General features: G+C 53.6%; 1 protein-coding gene across 8 annotated transcripts in view; it reads left to right on the plus strand.

Moving 5' to 3' along the window:
- Nucleotides 1–15,665, plus strand: part of KIFC3 (kinesin family member C3) — a 61,710-nt gene that overhangs the window by 30,266 nt on the left and 15,779 nt on the right. For 4 of the 8 annotated variants that reach the window (XM_036275059.1, XM_036275057.1, XM_036275060.1 and 1 more), the window contains exons 2-5: nucleotides 770–974; nucleotides 3,681–3,823; nucleotides 9,177–9,315; nucleotides 12,277–12,479. In XM_036275059.1, coding sequence (XP_036130952.1) covers nucleotides 809–974; nucleotides 3,681–3,823; nucleotides 9,177–9,315; nucleotides 12,277–12,479 — 651 coding nt within the window. In that variant the 5' untranslated portion in view covers nucleotides 770–808. Of the gene's footprint in view, nucleotides 1–769; nucleotides 975–1,308; nucleotides 1,342–3,680; nucleotides 3,824–9,176; nucleotides 9,316–12,276; nucleotides 12,480–15,665 lie in introns of those variants that run through there. The other 4 variants (XM_036275061.1, XM_036275062.1, XM_036275065.1 and 1 more) reach the window with 2 other exon arrangements.

A 15,665-nucleotide genomic window follows, 5' to 3' on the forward strand; every position in this document is an offset into this window, starting at 1 on the left:
TGACTTGGCTTCATCTGTAAGTGGCATCACTATTTGTCCGAGTCTGGGACTATATCTTGGTCACCTTAAATGCCCTCAAGGCTGCTTTGCACACAATAGGTGCACAATATAAACTTATGCAATGAATGTGGAAAGTCTGTTTTGTTCATTTGCTCCCTTTATAAGGGACCTATGGAGCTTCCCTCCAGACCAGTGCTCCCCACCCACAGCTCCTGGTGCCCCTTGCAGCCTGTTGTGACTGCAGGTTTGTTGAAGTGTTTACTGCCTCCCCATAGGGAGCTTTGAGGCTGTGTTTCTCCTGATCAAAAGAGGACTCCTGGCAGGTGCTTGGCACACAACAGGCACTCAATAATTATTAAATGAAGAATGAATGAATCTTTGGATCTCAGCTCCTAGCCAGTTGCCTGCCATGTTGTAGGCATGCCGTGAAGGCTAGTTTGAATACATGAATGAACTACCTTTAAGAGAATCTGACATATAAACCTAACTTGTCACAGGCGACCGTCAGGGTCCCTTCTGATTAGATTTAGAGATGCCATTGACTCATGCTTCCTCTACGTGGGGCATGTCTTCAAGCTGCCAGGCTCCGAGGGGGCGGGGGCTGAGATGTGGAGCCACACATTGTGCTGCAGACACACTTCCAGCCTCCCAACCTGGAATGGTGACAGGCCCCGTTTCTTCCCGTGAGCCATGGGTCCTTGGGGAACATGGGGGTTGTCGCGGGCCAGCCAGGGGTCTTCAATCTGATCTCCCCTTGCTCTCCCCGCAGGCTGCCGGGCGTCCGGGGGAGGCTGCTGAGCTCCGGGCCATGGTCCAGTCTCGCCGGACCTGGAACCTGGGAGCCACGCCCTCGCTGCGCGGCCTGTGGAGAGTGGGCCGGGCCCCGGAGCCCGAGCGGGGGATGGCTCGCCCCGCCCCAGCCAGCCCCGCCGCCCGCCCTTTCCCACACACCGGCCCAGGGAGGTTGAGAACTGGTGAGTCCGCATTTTTAAAATACCTCTTTATTTCCCTTCCTTCCTCCAGATACCAGAGATGAGAGCGAGGTTGCTCGCAAGTCCCTAGGCTCAGTCAGAGCTGTCAGGTAAATTACAGGGTCGGGCAGCCAGGAGCCCAGCCAGGCGCGGAGTCAGCGTCAATCCCGCCGGCTGCTGCCGGCGCTGTCTGTCCAGAGAAGTCGCGGACGCTGATTAAACTTTAACGCGGTCCCTAGCGCAGGGGGAGAGCGCTGTCAACAGCCACGCGGTCCCAGGCCGCCCAGGCCGGGGTAGCTCTGCGGTCAGCCGGTCCTTGGCGGAGGGCTCAGGGTCTCCCTTCGGTTTCTGCCCACGACTGGTAAACAAGGTAGGTGAGGTGGCTGCCCGGCTCCCTGCGCGCCGCTGACACTTGATCCTGCCTGGGCTGGCCTGCAGATGGCGGGAGGAGTGGACTGAGGCTGCCCCAGAGCCGGGCCTGGCGGGGTTTGGGTGCTGTGCACTTGGTTTTAGGTGCCATCCAGGTGGCTTTGGTAGGGGCACCCACAGTAGGTGGGTATCAAAGGAGTCCCTGAATCTAGGCCCCCGCTGTCCCCCTGGGGAGCTGTCAACACCAGCTCTTCTTTCTGGGTCATGTCCCCTGGTGCTTCCAACAGCAAGAAGTGAGTGGCAATTCTGATTATGGGTTGAGGCTGGATCATCAGGATTGTCAGGGCTGGGGAGCTGCCCTTGACCCTTTCCCAAGTTCGGCTTGGGCAGGTCTTCCTGGAAGTGTCAGGAGAGAGGTGTCTTCAGGCAAGATGACTTCAGGTGTTTGCTGTCTGTTGTTCTTGTCCTACAGGGAAAGGACTTTAGATCACTAGCCCTTCTGAGCTAGCAGTACCCCTCATGGCCATCAGGTCCAAGCCCATTCATGTAAAGAAGGGGAAACTGAGGCCCAGAGAACTCCACAGCAAACTCCCTCTTTGGTTCCCTCTCCCACCACATTTGTGCCATCAATGGCAGCCACAGTGATGTCCTCCAAGGTCTCTCTGTAGGGGACAGTGAGGCTGGGATGACCCTGGGGACCTCCAGGAAAAGTTTGGGCTTTGGGGTCAGGTAGCCCCAGTTGTCTAGAAGGGACCGAAGATAGTCCCTACCCCACAAGATTGTCCTAAGGATTACAAATGGAATAGGAACAAGTATTGTTTTTCTGGTTAAAAAGAAAAAAAAAAAGCAAGAAGCAAAACAACCACACGTGTCCTTAAAAAACAAAACAACAATAACCCAAAACCTAAAAAAATATATAAAAAAGAAAATCAAAGCCCTGGCCGGGTTGTGCAGTTGGTGGGAGTGTCGTCCTGTGTACCAAAAGGTCACTGGTTCGATTTCGGTTCGATTCCGATTCCGGTCAGGGCGGGTACAGGAGGCAGTTGACTACTCTCTCCCTTCCTCTCTCTCTCTATAAGTCACTGAAAACGTATCCTCAGGTGAGGATAAAAATAGAAAATAAAAATCACCTACAGGCATACCTTGGAGTTATCGCGGGTTCGGTTCCAGACCACCGCAACAAATGGAGTATCACAATGAAGCGAGTCATAACCTTTTTGCTGGTAGGGGGTCTTGCTTTCAATTTGTAAAGAACAGCAGTATCTGGAGCACAGCAAAGCGATGCTTGTATAAGCTTGTCACTAACATTTTATATAGTTCCTCCTACTCTTGTGTGTGCACGTGTGTGCATATAGGTCTATAAAATGAGCATTATGAAGATTATATGACTATACACACTTTTCATCCACTTTTAAAATTTGGGACAAACGTCAAATGAAATCCAGTGTATGAAATACTAAGCATAGTGCCTTCCACAAGGCAGGGTCTCAGACCACTTGGTGCCCATCAGCCCCCACCTTTCTGGGTACCTGGCACTGTGTGAGCACTTTATGTGTGTCACCCATTTTGTCCTCACCACAGGACTGTGAGTTTGGTTCCTTATCTCCATTTTATTGACAGGGAAACTGAGGATCAAGTAGGGCATAAAGGCCTGGAAAGCGCTTGGCCCATGACTGGCACTCAGGATATTATCACAACCCAGGGTGGTGGCTCTGCCCTGTGCCCTGTGACACAGACCCCTCCCACCCCATCTGGCCCACAGGCTGTGGGGGGGGTCGAGGTGGAGTAGAGAGGCATTGCTGCCGCAGTCAGTGCTCCGCCGTCCGGTGGGGGAGGCATTGTGTCAGAGGCATGAGGGATGCATTTTAGTTTGTCCTGAAGATGCTTTTTTGGGCCGCAGGGACCAGGCCACCCAGCGTGGTGTTGGTCTTAATGAAGGCAGGGAGGAATTGCCACCTAGAGGCAGCCAGGGTAATAAAGCTGTGGCCCTCTGATGATGAGCACAGCCAAGTTGGAATCGCTTCCTTTGCTACTCTCTGCAGGGGGTGCTCCTGAGCAAGTGTGAGCTCCAAAGCCACCATGGGGGGAGGGGAGCCCTGCAGGGTCTTAGGTGCCCTCCTGTAGAGACTCTTGGAGCAGCTTTGAGTAAGAAAGGAGTGCAGCCCCTGCCCAGTGCCAGGCTTCCCTCCATGCAGGGCAGGCATGTGAGAGCATGCATGTCCCTCCTCACCGTGCCTGCGTTGGCTGGAGCATGTGCAAGCCAAGCTCAGCCGCGGCCCTGCCCAGTGGTCCATGACCAGCAATCAGAGTGTCTCACCTGTCTTTTCTGTCCTGGGACAGGGCGTGGAAAAGACACCCTGGCCGGTGGAGATGAGGACTCTGGTGCCCGAAGCGCAGCTCGCCCAGCCCTAGCGCAGTGCCGAGCCCTCAGCGTGGGCTGCACTGGCCCCGGGAGCCCCCGCCGGCTCTACCTGAGCGTGCAGGTAAGCACTGGGGGCATCCGGAACATGAGGGGCCCAGCCAGGCGGGTGGGCCTCGGCCCTCTGAGCTTCAGTGCTGGGTCCCTACAGGCTTCTTCGGGGAACGAAACTTGGAGGGAGAGCCGGGACCTACCTCGTGCCTCTTTGCCAAGCTCCTCACAGCACATCTGCTGTGAGCCTGCTTCGATGGAGCAGTGTGCTTTATCAGGTTATCTCGGGGGAGGTAGCAGGAGATGACCCTGGCTAAGGTGTTTAAGTGGGAAATGTGGGGACTTCTCTGAGAAGCCACTAGGAAGATAGGCAGGTTCTAGGGTAGCTGGCTAATCCCACTCAGACATGTGAACCCATGGGGCAGTACTTGTATTTCCTTGTTAAAAGCCAGTATCCAAAGCTAGGCAGAGGACTTCGCCAAAACTTGGCTCCTTTTCTTTTGCAGTTATCGCCAAAGTGACTTTCAAAAGACAAATTTTACATATATATGCATATTTGATTATAGAAATAGTACAGAATAATAGCAGTAATAATAGCTATTTATTGAACACTGACTTTGTGCCAGGCGCTGTACCACGTATTATATATCTCACATCAGTCTTCATAACAGTCTCAACACAGTTGCTGTTTTATCTAAGTTTTGTGAATGAAGTAATGGAGGTTCACAGAGGTTAAGTAACTTGCTACTGGTCACACAGCAACCTGGGATATGAGCCACTAAATATGACAAGCTTTGTGACATATAATGTAAATAATTTGCACTGAGCAGAGATGTAATACCTAGAAACTAATTGCCTCCTATAGTTCTGTATCTTTGAGAAATCCACTATTAAGAGTTTAGTGTTTATCTTTCCCATACAACCAGTTAATTATATTTATACATGGTTTTATTATTTATTTTCACTTTTTATTCGGTGGCTAGCTTTTTCCTTCAACAGTAAACCTTTATGATTTCTTCATGCACGTCAATATTTAGAAAATGACCTCGTTCTTTTAAACTGCTGAATAATATTCTACTTCAAGGTTTACCAGGAATTTTCTAATGGACCCTCTGTATTATTTCTGATTGCAGCACGATCCTTAAATACCTATATATTCATGCAGTTATAGTATTGAGTAATCTCACACTTGTGCACTTTTGCAATGAATGCGTTTTTTACCACATATTTATGAAGTGCTTACTCTGTGCCAGGTGCTGTGCTAGGTGCTGACACACAGCAAAGGGACGTAGATCTGACAGTCTAGTGGAGGTGCTGGAGAAGAATCAAATGATCACAAATGTAGGAATGCAAACAGGCAAGGGCCACTGATGTGGAGGTGGAGGATGAGGGCCCAGAGTTATCTGGGTGTGTTGGCAAGCCCCCACTCCCAAGAAAGATTGTGCACAAGAGAGCCCACCTTGAAGGAACATATGCAAATGGAGGGCAGAATGGGGTGGGGGAAACACATGCCCCTTGAGCATGTCCTCCCTCACGCAGACACAAGTCCTGATCCCAGGCAGTGTCTGGCCCCAAGTCTTTTTGTTGTTGTTGTTAATCTTCACCTGAGGATATTTTTCCATTCATTTTTAGATAGAGTGGAAGGGAGGGAGAGAGAGAGAGAAATAAAGATGTGAAAGAAACACATCGATTGGCTGCCTCCTGTATTACCCCTACCGGGGTGGAGGATTGAACATGCAGCCCAGGTCATGCCTTTGACAGGAAGTCGAAACCAAGACCCTTCCATCTGAGGGCCGATGCTCTGACCACTGAGCAACCCAGCCAGGGCTCCAAGTCTTTTTATTAATAACACTTTTCTTGTTTTTTGATTCCTCACCTGAGGATATATTTTTGTTGATTTTTAGAGAGCCTGGCTGGCGTGGCTCGGTAGTTGAGCGTTGACCCATGCACCAAGAGGTTGCCGGTTCGATTCTTGGTCAGGGCACATGCCCAGATTGTGGGCCTGATCCCTAGTGGGGGGCGTGCAGGAGGCAGCCAGTTGATGTTCTCTCTCATCGATGTTTCTGTCTCTCTCTCCCTTTCCCTTCCTCTCTCTGTCTAAAATCAATAAAGAAAAATTTTTTTTTAAAAAGTAGAGAGGAAGGGAAAGAGAGAAACATTGATTGGTTGCCTCCTGTATGAGCCCTGTTTGGGGATTGAACCCACAACCTAGGTATGTGTCTTGACCAGGACTCAAACCCACCATCTTATGGTATACGAGGTGACGCTCCGACCAACCAAGCCACCCAGCCAGGGCTGGTCCCAAGTCTTGATCTAAACATGGGCCCAGAGCTTGCTGTTACTTCAGAGAGAGTCTTGGGCTTCAAGGTTTCTCTTGGCCCTTCTTGTGTGGTTCATCTGAAAACGGAACCAAATGGTCCTGTTCTCAGTGAGTTCTGAGCATAGCAGGTCTGGTGCGAGAACAGTTAAAGAAACCGGAGAACCCATTTGTTTTCTGTCTCGAGCCATTGGTAGTTAAATCAGGAGGTGGTCAGAAACTGGCCGCCTTGAGCTAGGCGGTGGCTCTGTTCTTGAGTTTTGATTATGGGGTGTAGGGCTGTGGTTGCAGCCGAGTCCTGGGGTCAGCAGATCTGCTGAGGATCTCTGAGGAGCTCCAGCCATCAACCAGTTTCCATGGTCGTGTCCTTCTGGGCCCTGCAAAGCTCTGCTATGGTTCTGCTTGGAGGTCAGGGATGTGCGGCCAAAGTAGGGACCTAGGCACAGGGAGGTGACTGCAGGCTTTGGTGACCCTCCCTGCCAGCCTCTTAAGCAGCTAAACCTGAGACCATCCCTCTGCAGGCACTGTAGAAATTCCCAACCCCCCGGGGGCCTGTCTGCCCTTCCTGTGGCTTGGCCAGCTGGCCAGAAATAGTGTAACCTTTGCTCTGGTCGGCAAATGGAAACTTCCAGCTGCCGGCCGTTGCTGCCACCCACTGCTGACAAGCCTGTTCGCGATGGTGCGGCAGTTGGTCAAGGGTGGGGACAAAATAAAGTTGGCAGCATTTTCCTAAATACAAGAGCTGGGCTCTCCACCCTCCCTCCTCAAGTAGAACGTGAGGGCAAGAGAGGGAGGGAGTGGATTTTGAACGAACTACCTGGTAATGTGGCTTTTCCCTTTTTTAATTCTCTTTATTGGACTTTTGATGATAAAAGTAAATTTGAAGACTACAGAAATAATGTAACATTCCCTGGTATGGAGCTCTTACTGTATGTCAGACACTCTGAGTATTTGCCTAAGGTATCACAGTTACTTTTTTCCCCCATAATCTTGGCAAAATGTTTTGTTTTGTTTTAATTTATAAAAAAAATTTTTTTCTCGCCCTGGCCGGTTTGGCTCAGCGGTTAAAGCGTCGGCCTGTGGTCCTGAGAGACCCGGGTTCGGTTCCCGCTAAGGGCATGTACCTCGGTTGCAGTTTGTCCCCGGCTCTGGTCAGTCGTGCAGGTGGCAGCCACTCGATGTGTCCCTTTCACGTCGATGTTTCTCTCTCTCTCTCTCTCTGGTCCTCTCTCTCCCTCCCACTCTACCTGAACAAAAAATGGAAAAATGTCCTCGGGTGAGGATTAAAAAAAAATTTTTTTTTCTTTATTGATTTTATTTTTATTAAAAATATTTTTTTTCCTTTATTGATTTTAGAGAGAGAGGAAGGGAGAGGGAGAGAGAAATAGAAACATCAATGAAAGAGAATATAAATTGGCCACCCTCCACTGGGGATCAAGCCCACAACCTGGACATGTGTCCTGACCGGGAATCAAACCAGCGACCTCTTGGTGCACGGGCCGACTCAAACCACTGTGCTACACCAGCCGGACTTCTTTATTGATTTTAGAGTGAGAGGAAAGGAGAGGGAGAGAGAGATAGAAACATCGATGAGAGAGAACATTGATTGGCCGCCTCCTGCGTGCCCCCCACTGGGGATTTGGCCCACAACCTGGGCATGTGCCCTGACTGGGAATCAAACCTGCAACCTCTTAGTGCATGGGTCGATGCTCAACCAGTGAGCCATACGGCTGGGCCAGTTACTTTTTATACCAGCTCTATGAGGCGGGTTGTTACTATCTTTCCTATTTAAGAATGGGGAGAACAGCCCTGGCCAGTTTGGCTCAGAGGTTGGAGCGTTGACCTGCGGTCCAGAGAGACTCGAGTTCGGTTCCTGCTGGGGGCACGAACCTCGGTTGCAGTTTGTCCCTGGCCCTGGTTGGGTTGTGCGGGAGACAGCCACTCGATATGTTCCTTTCACATCGCTGTTTCTCTCTCTTCCTCTCTCCCCCTCCCACTCTATCTGAACAAAAAATGGAAAAATGTCTTTAGGTGAGGATAAAAAAATAATGGGGAGAACGAAGCTTTGGGGAAGGAAAGTAACTTGCCCAGAGCCACACAGTCAGGATTTTTCGACTCTAGACTTAGAGTATTTTAAAAACCACAGCTTTTGTCTCTTTGGAATATGGTGGGTACAAAGACACACACAACATGTCTGGAATCTCTCTTCCCAGATAATTTCTGTTGATGTTAAAACACAAAACAGAACGCTGTTGATGTTTATAAGGTTAATAATGCAAATGCCAACAAGGTTCAAAATGAAATGCAAAGCCTCCTTCCCTTCTTCCCACATTCTCTCTGTTTCTTTTTATTCTCAAAAAAGTTTAAATGATGCATATTTCTCCTTTCCCCCCACCTCTCAGAGAGAACCACTCTTTTTATAGTTCCCAGAGGGTTTTTTTTGAGGTGTATTTTATTTCGATTATCCTCAAACGGGATTGCACTTTGCACGAGGTTCTTACCTTGGGCAGCTTTCTGTGTGAGCTGCAGGTGATTTTCTCTGGAGGAAAGACTTTCTGCCCCTCCCCTTCTTCTACCTGCCTGTCCAGCCTTCTTTGCCTCAGTTCCTTCTCGACTGGAGACCAGGTCCCATGGTCCTTAGATAGCCACGGAGGGGTGGGCTGTGACCATCCCCTGCTTGCGTGGACCCGTGTGCCCCCTTCTTGGCAGCCCTGGGGAATGCCATCTGGAGGTGGGCAGTTGGCATCAAGGAGGGGGTTGCCCTGAGATTACCATGTGCCTGCGTCGTCGAGCGAGCTGCTGCCTCGGTGGTTCATGCCCTGTAGGGCCGAGTGGGTGTTACCTGGGGATTTCTAAATGCCCAAGAACCTTTTTTTTGCTGGTGGAGAGGGCCAGCTGCCGAGGGGCCAGGGAAGCACACTGCCACTGTCTGGCCTGGGATCTGGCCGGTTTCTTCCAGCCTCCAGGCCTCCTGTCTGCACCCACACAGCGGGGAGGGGCTGCCGGTCCAGGTCCTGGCCAGCTCCAGGAGTGCAGCATTCTCAGGATCAGGGGCATCCCTCCCCACTGCAGTGCTCTTCACGTGAGGATTCTGGTTGTGTCTTGGCAGCAGGCCCTGCAGGACAGGGGGCACAAGAGCAAGAGTCAGGGGACGAAAGAAGAGAAGCCCCTGAAGAGACAGGCGCCAGCCCCCGGGCGGGACCGGGAGGCCCAGGAAGCTGGTGGCACCATGAATGTAGAGAGAACAGGTAAAGGAGGTCTGCTCACTGACCCAGAATGGCCCCGGTTAAAGCTGGTGCTGGAGGGGAGGCTCTCGTGGTGTCTGAACTGTCCCCACATACTGTCCTTCTCACCTGGAGGCGGCCCATCCAGATTCCAGCTGCCTTGCCGTGGAACTCAGAGACCCCACCCTCCTGGGCCACCCTCCTCCCAGTGCCCAGGGGCCCCGCTCTGTGATCAGAGGCTTTGGCCAGCTTGGGCTGGGGTTGAATTTCCCCGCTTTTTGTCTGTCTTCAGCGCCTGTCAAAAGCGGGGTGACGGTGGCAGTCTCAGTGATGCCACCGCCTGCAGAAGGAGGTCTGACCACTTTCCCTTGTGTCTGCGGGTCCACCGGGGCCCAGACACCCTGGGACAGGGCCTCACTCTGCTGCCCTGAGGCCGGGAAAAAGGAGCTGGTGGCTCCACTCTTTTTTGGCAAGGATGACTCTCTCTCGAAGATTCTACAGGCCTCCTTTGTGGGATTCCCCAGAGGGAGTCCTGAGCCCAGTGATCACCGGGAAGGAACATCCTAAGGAACCCCAGGCAGAGGCCACGCATGTGGGGGAAGGGTCGGTCCTTCTCCTGTTTTCCTGCACCTGTCACCAGAGGTTGATTTGTGTGTCTGACTTGCCTGTGGGGGAAGCAGCTAATCCCCCGAGTCCCTGCCGGAGCCACGCACCCTTCTCGTCAGTCTCTGGTGTTCAGAGGCAGGTGTTGGGGTCTGGCCGAGGTCTGGGCAGACAGGCCTTGGGGGGGGGGGGGGGCATCGTCCAGCCACTCAGGGGCCTTGCCTAATTGGCTGAGGAGAGAGAGGCCAGTCCTAGTCAAGAGTGAGGACTGACTTTTGTCAGTGGGGCCAGAAGAGGGCACCTGTGCCTCTCTGAGCCTGAGCTCCCAAGGGGCAGTACACAGGAAAGGTGTCTGAGCCACACTCTGTTCTGAAAACTTGCCCTGAAAACTGACGTCCCAAGAGGTGCTCAGCCTCCTCCGTATCAGGGCCTGTTCAGTAGCTTGTCCCCCAGCACCCCTTGGAGCTCCCACTGCCCCCTAGCTTCTTCAAGGTCCTTTGTCCCCAGCAAGCATGCGCCAGGCCCTGGCACCGAGTTCCCCCAGCACCCGCACTTGCTGAGGTCAGGACGTACCCCACCAGGCGTGGTCTCTGAGCGTGTCTCCGAATCTTCTGTGATATAAGCAGTGTCCTGGACAAGAAGGGCTATTTCATGTCCTGTTGAGTGACACCCACTCACACCTGCTCGTCCCTCATGGTGCCCAGGTCCCTGTCCCAAGGGTGCCCCTCTGGGCAAGGACCATTGTCCCCATTTCACAGAGGTCCTTGCCGCACACCCGAGGGGCCTCTCCCACGTCTCATCAGTGCCGGAAGCAGCTCTTGGCCCGGAGTCCAGGGCCCTCCCTCCCGCCCATGGCATTCTGCACAGGGCCAATGCCGGTCGCATGCTGCCCGTGGCGTCCCGTGTGCAGGCCTGGCAGCATCTGTGTGACCTCACTCTCTAGAACAGAGAGCAGAAGCTTGGCCCACAGTGTGCGACATGCGTGCTTTGTCATGTGCAGGCCATATGGCCAGGGCCACCAGCCAACCAGTGACTGCTCCTGCTTTCTAGTCTAGAGGGTCTTGAGTCGAAGTTGTCCCAAGGGGTGGGAGGAAGGGAAAAGCCAGGCTGTGTGTGCTTTGCCTGCTCTCTTTAGAGTGGCAACAGGGACTTCTCACTGTCCACCCCTCCTGGGGAGGGTTCTGAGCTGAGCTGCCCAGCGGGGCCCTGCTCCCTCCACACTCCGGCTCCCGCCCAGCTCGCAAGCGGCAGGCAGGCGGCTTCTCTGCAGTCTTAGCACGCTCACTGCCTCCCGTGGGTCAAAGCCGCCAGCCAGTGTGTGACTTCAGGAGCAGGTGGCAGCCCCCAGCCCTGCCCCCAGGGCTGTTGTTCTAGGGACTTCTTGTGGGAGAGCCCAGAAGCCCTGGGGCTCCGAGGTCAAGTGGAGGCTCGTAGCCAACAGATGCTGCTCCTTCGCTTCCCTCCCTCCCGGCCACTTTGTTCTTGAACACTTCCTTCTGGCTCTGGGGGCTTTGGCCAGTGCCTGGACCGGGCTACTGTAGGGAAGGGGCAATCCCCTGCCCTTTGACCCTCTCCCCCGCCCCTCTTTCCCTCCTCCCAAGCGCCTTGCCAGCCCCCCACCCACAGAGACCATGGCCATCTTGGTGCCCTGGAAACAAGCTCTGACAAGCATCCTAGGTCACAGGCCTTGATTCTTCTGTCCATCTGTCTGTCTCCTGCTCCTAGAGGAGGAGGACCAGGTGGAGTCAGCCCACCCGTATTGACATGTCCTCCCACCTGTGTGGTCCCTGCACTCAGTCCCGCGAGGGCAGTTGTCCGCCCCAGAGCAGGCCTGTCTGTTCCTGTCCACGTGCTGTGTCTGTCTCCGTGTACTGGTCTGTCTGTCCCTGGCCCATGCACCTTCCCGTTCCTTCCTCTCAGTGTGCAGGTGACCGCTCCCTGCGGAGGGAGCCCCCATCTCTCTATTCTGGAGAGGGTTTGGGGATTTAAACAAATCATGTTCCCCCAGGAATAGTGTTTTAAGCGGAGCTAACCCCAACTCCTCAGCAGCAGCAGCCAGAAGGCATGTCTTTCTCAGCCTTGATGACTTGCCGGCATGGGGAGGGTGTCTCCCATCGAACCTGGAACCCGTGCTTTGAAGGGAGTCCTCAGGGAGCTGCCTTCATGAGCCCCGATACAGGCAGTTCCGCCCCAAGCTGCTGCTGCAGTGCCTCCTCCGAGCTAGCCCACCCTGCTGCTGCCCAGCCCTGGGCCTGCACAGCCCCTCTGCTGGCATTCCCTCTCTGCCCCGATGGTCTGGTTGGCCCTGCCAGGACGGCCCCCTCTCCTCGGCCAGGGTGGGACCTCTGCTGCCCTGCTGATCGGCCACTACTTTGCTCATAGGTGGGCGGCTCTTTGGCAGCGGGAGGTGCTCGAGCCTGTCAGGGCCACCAGGTGGAGCCCCCATGGTACATAGGATGGTGGAGGCCATGTCCCAGCTACAGGAGGAGAAAGTCCGGCTGCAGGAGGAGCTGGCAGCCCTACGGGAGAGGCTGGCCCTCCGAGACAGTAACCAGCAAGCCACATCCACCCAGCTGCAGAACCAGGTACCTGGGGAGGATGGGGCGGGCAGAGGTCACTGCCCACCGTGGAGCAGGTTGGAGGACATTACTCCAGTCACCTGCTACCCACCAGGCCACTGGCATAATGGACAGTTGAGGTCTCCTCTCTTGGCTCTGAGTCTCGAGGTGGCGAGAGTCAGAGGCCTGGACCTCCCATCCTGGTCGTCCTTGTGCCCCATTCTTCATGGTTCCCAGGGGCCAGGACCTGCCTCTCCGGAGTGATGGGCAGCACGTGTAGACGTGAGAGGAGCAGGAAGGTGCGGGGATGCTTCCCGCCTGAGTCTGCTCCATCTGCTCGGCAGAGGACACCCCCTGGAAAACCAGCAGGAAAGGAGAGGCTGGCGTGCGTGCACGTGGAAGGAGGGAGCTCCGGAGGCCAGGAGGGCCAAAGGTTGATGCTGTGAGCATCGTTTTCGAGGTTCGCTGTCCAGGAGGACATTTGGGGACTCTCAGCCCTCATGCCGCACACCCTGTGGGCTGGGCACTGGCCCTCCTCTGCGTGCCTGGCTGCCTTATTGTCTCCTTCCCCAAATGTGAGCCCCAAGGCCTCTTTCCTTGGGTTCAGCGCGCCACCCTCATTGTCATGTCTGTCTCGTGCCTGTGTCTGACCCTCCCCTCATCGGATCTGGGCCTGGTCTGTGGAGAGCCCTGCCCTTGGGTGATCTCTGTGATCACCCAGCATGTGTCTCTTCTCTTCACTGAACATCACTGAGTACTGTGACTTGTTCTCAGTTCCAGGGGACAGGAGGTTCTTTTTATGCACTTTTTAAAGGTAGCATTCCCTCCCCACCCCCAGCTTACAGGTGTGTCCTGTTCTCAAGAACTGTCTGTCTTGACCACTATCAGCTCCGTGCTTAGTTGGGTGGCCCTCCTTGGAACATCCTTAGTGCCGGTGTCTCCCTCTTACATGCTGACCCCATTGTTTGCTGCCTTCGGGCCCATCTGCCTGGTGAATGGCTCCTCAAGGCAGGATGTGGCACAGCAGCTTTGTATCACTACTGGCTCCTGCGGTGCCCACCTGCCTCTCTCCCTCAGGTGTTTGCTGGGTGCCCTGTATGTACAGACACCGAACTGAGCGCTGGGAATGCCCAGGGAGACGGACACACCCTCGCCTGTGGAGGCTGCAGGCTAGGGGAGGACGGACATTGGTTACACACGCCCATGTCACGTGGGAAGAGCAGCAAGGGCTCTGAGGGTGGGCACACACACGGGGCATGAGGGCTTGTACAAGGAGCTTTGTCCAGGAGGTCAGGACCTGTTGGGGAGGTTAGGGATGGCATCCTTGAGGAAATGACACTGGAGATGAGGTCTGGCCCAGAAATGTTTTCTGAGCTGAGGGAATAAGTCAGTGCAAAGGGACTGTGGCAGAAGGAGCAAGATGAGTACATCTGGAATCCACTGGGGGTTGGTTTCAGGACAACCCTTTCCCCCCACTCCGGGGGTACCAAAATCCTCAGATGCTCAAATCCCTGATATAAAATGGCTTCGTATTTGCATATAACCTACACAATGCCTCTCATATACTTTAAATCATCTCTAGATTAATTATAATACCTAATACAAATGCTTTGTAAATAACTGTTATACTGTATTGTTCAGGGATCAACTTTCTGCAGTTTTTTCCTCCAATATTTTTAATCTGAGGTTGGTTGAATCTGAGGATGTGGAACCCCAGGATGCTGAGGGCTGGCTGTATACGGGTGGAACCAAGGCCTGTGTAACTGCACGGTGGCAGGAGGCACTGTTCTGGGGCTGTGGGGCTGTGGGCTGTGGGCTGGTGGCAGGTGCTGGGCCCTCACTGTAGGATGCGTATCTGGCCCACAGGGGGAGCTCTCGGCAGCTCTTCCTTCCCTGGCCTTTTCTTTACCCTGCCCAGGCTTTTCACTTTTCAAATACGTTGATTTGTTTTTAAAGAGCTTTACTGAGATATAATTCACTTATCATAAGAGTCACCTGTTTATGGGTGTACAGCTCAGTGGTCTTAAGTATGTGAAGATGGTGACACTACCACCACCCCTATCTAATTTCAGAACATTTTCATCACCCCGAAAAGGTCTATTAAGTCACTCCCCTTCTCCCCAGCTCCTGGCAACCGCGGATCTGCTTTCTTGTTTTATGGATTGGCCTTTTTGGGAACATTTCATGGAAATGAAATCATAATAATACGTGGCTTTTTGTGACTTTAAACAAGTTTTTTTTAAGAAAAGCTTTTTTCCCCTCAATTAGCAAAATCTACAAGTTTTAAAAAAAACATTTTTTCCCCTTATTTGGCAAAATCTCCTTACTTCTCGGAGGGGAAGTTGAAGGTGAAGCATCATAGCCCTCTGGTGTCTTTCGGCCCCAGCTCTGCAAACAGCCCGCTCCTGCTCCCCGCCTCCCCTCCCACTCCCCTGGCGGACTGGAGGGTTCTGAATGGTGCCTGGCCTCTGCTCACTGTGGTTCATCTCAGACATTCTGACTGCCAGCTCCTTCCTGGAGTGTCTCAGCGGATGCACCTGAGCTCCAGCCTCTGAGCCACTCTTTGTGGGGTCCTACCCTGTGGAGCTGCGGCCAACCATGTGGGCCTGGACGGGTTCAGATGCTGACCTTGGCCCTACTCATTAGCTGTGTGACCTTGGGCTAGTTAACCATCACTCTGCACCTCAGTTTCCTCATCTGTACAACAGACATAATACCAGGACCTGATGACATGGGCCAGGGTTACTGGTGATGCCACCATCTTGACTGGGAAGAGTTTTGGAATTGGAATTGGGGCAGGATTCTGGTCCTGACTTTGACACTCACTGGCTGTTCAGCGACAGGGAGTCGCTGCCTGTCCGAGCCTGCATTGCCCAGTCTCTAGACGAGCTGCTAAGTGTTGCTTCGTGGTTATTGGGCAGATCAGCTGTGAGCCTGGACAGTAGGTGGTGAGCCTCGTGAGGGGCTCTCCTGCTCCAGCATCCTGCCGGCCTCACTGCGTTTTCACACACATGGACCCTCCTGGTCTTCTAAACGTTGGGCCCTTAAAGAAAGCCCCCGTGGGCTACTCTCCACTGTACTCTCGGTGCCTTGTTCCCAGCCTTGTCCAGCCTCGTCTTCTGAACATGGCTGCGTTCCCGTGTTGCTCTAACTGAAAGGCAGTGTGGGTGGTTACGAGAGGGCTCTGAGGGCGCGGCCTAGGGACCCGAGTTA

This window comes from Molossus molossus, unplaced genomic scaffold, assembly GCF_014108415.1.
Source record: "Molossus molossus isolate mMolMol1 unplaced genomic scaffold, mMolMol1.p scaffold_m16_p_21, whole genome shotgun sequence".
NCBI classification, from domain to species: domain Eukaryota; kingdom Metazoa; phylum Chordata; class Mammalia; order Chiroptera; family Molossidae; genus Molossus; species Molossus molossus.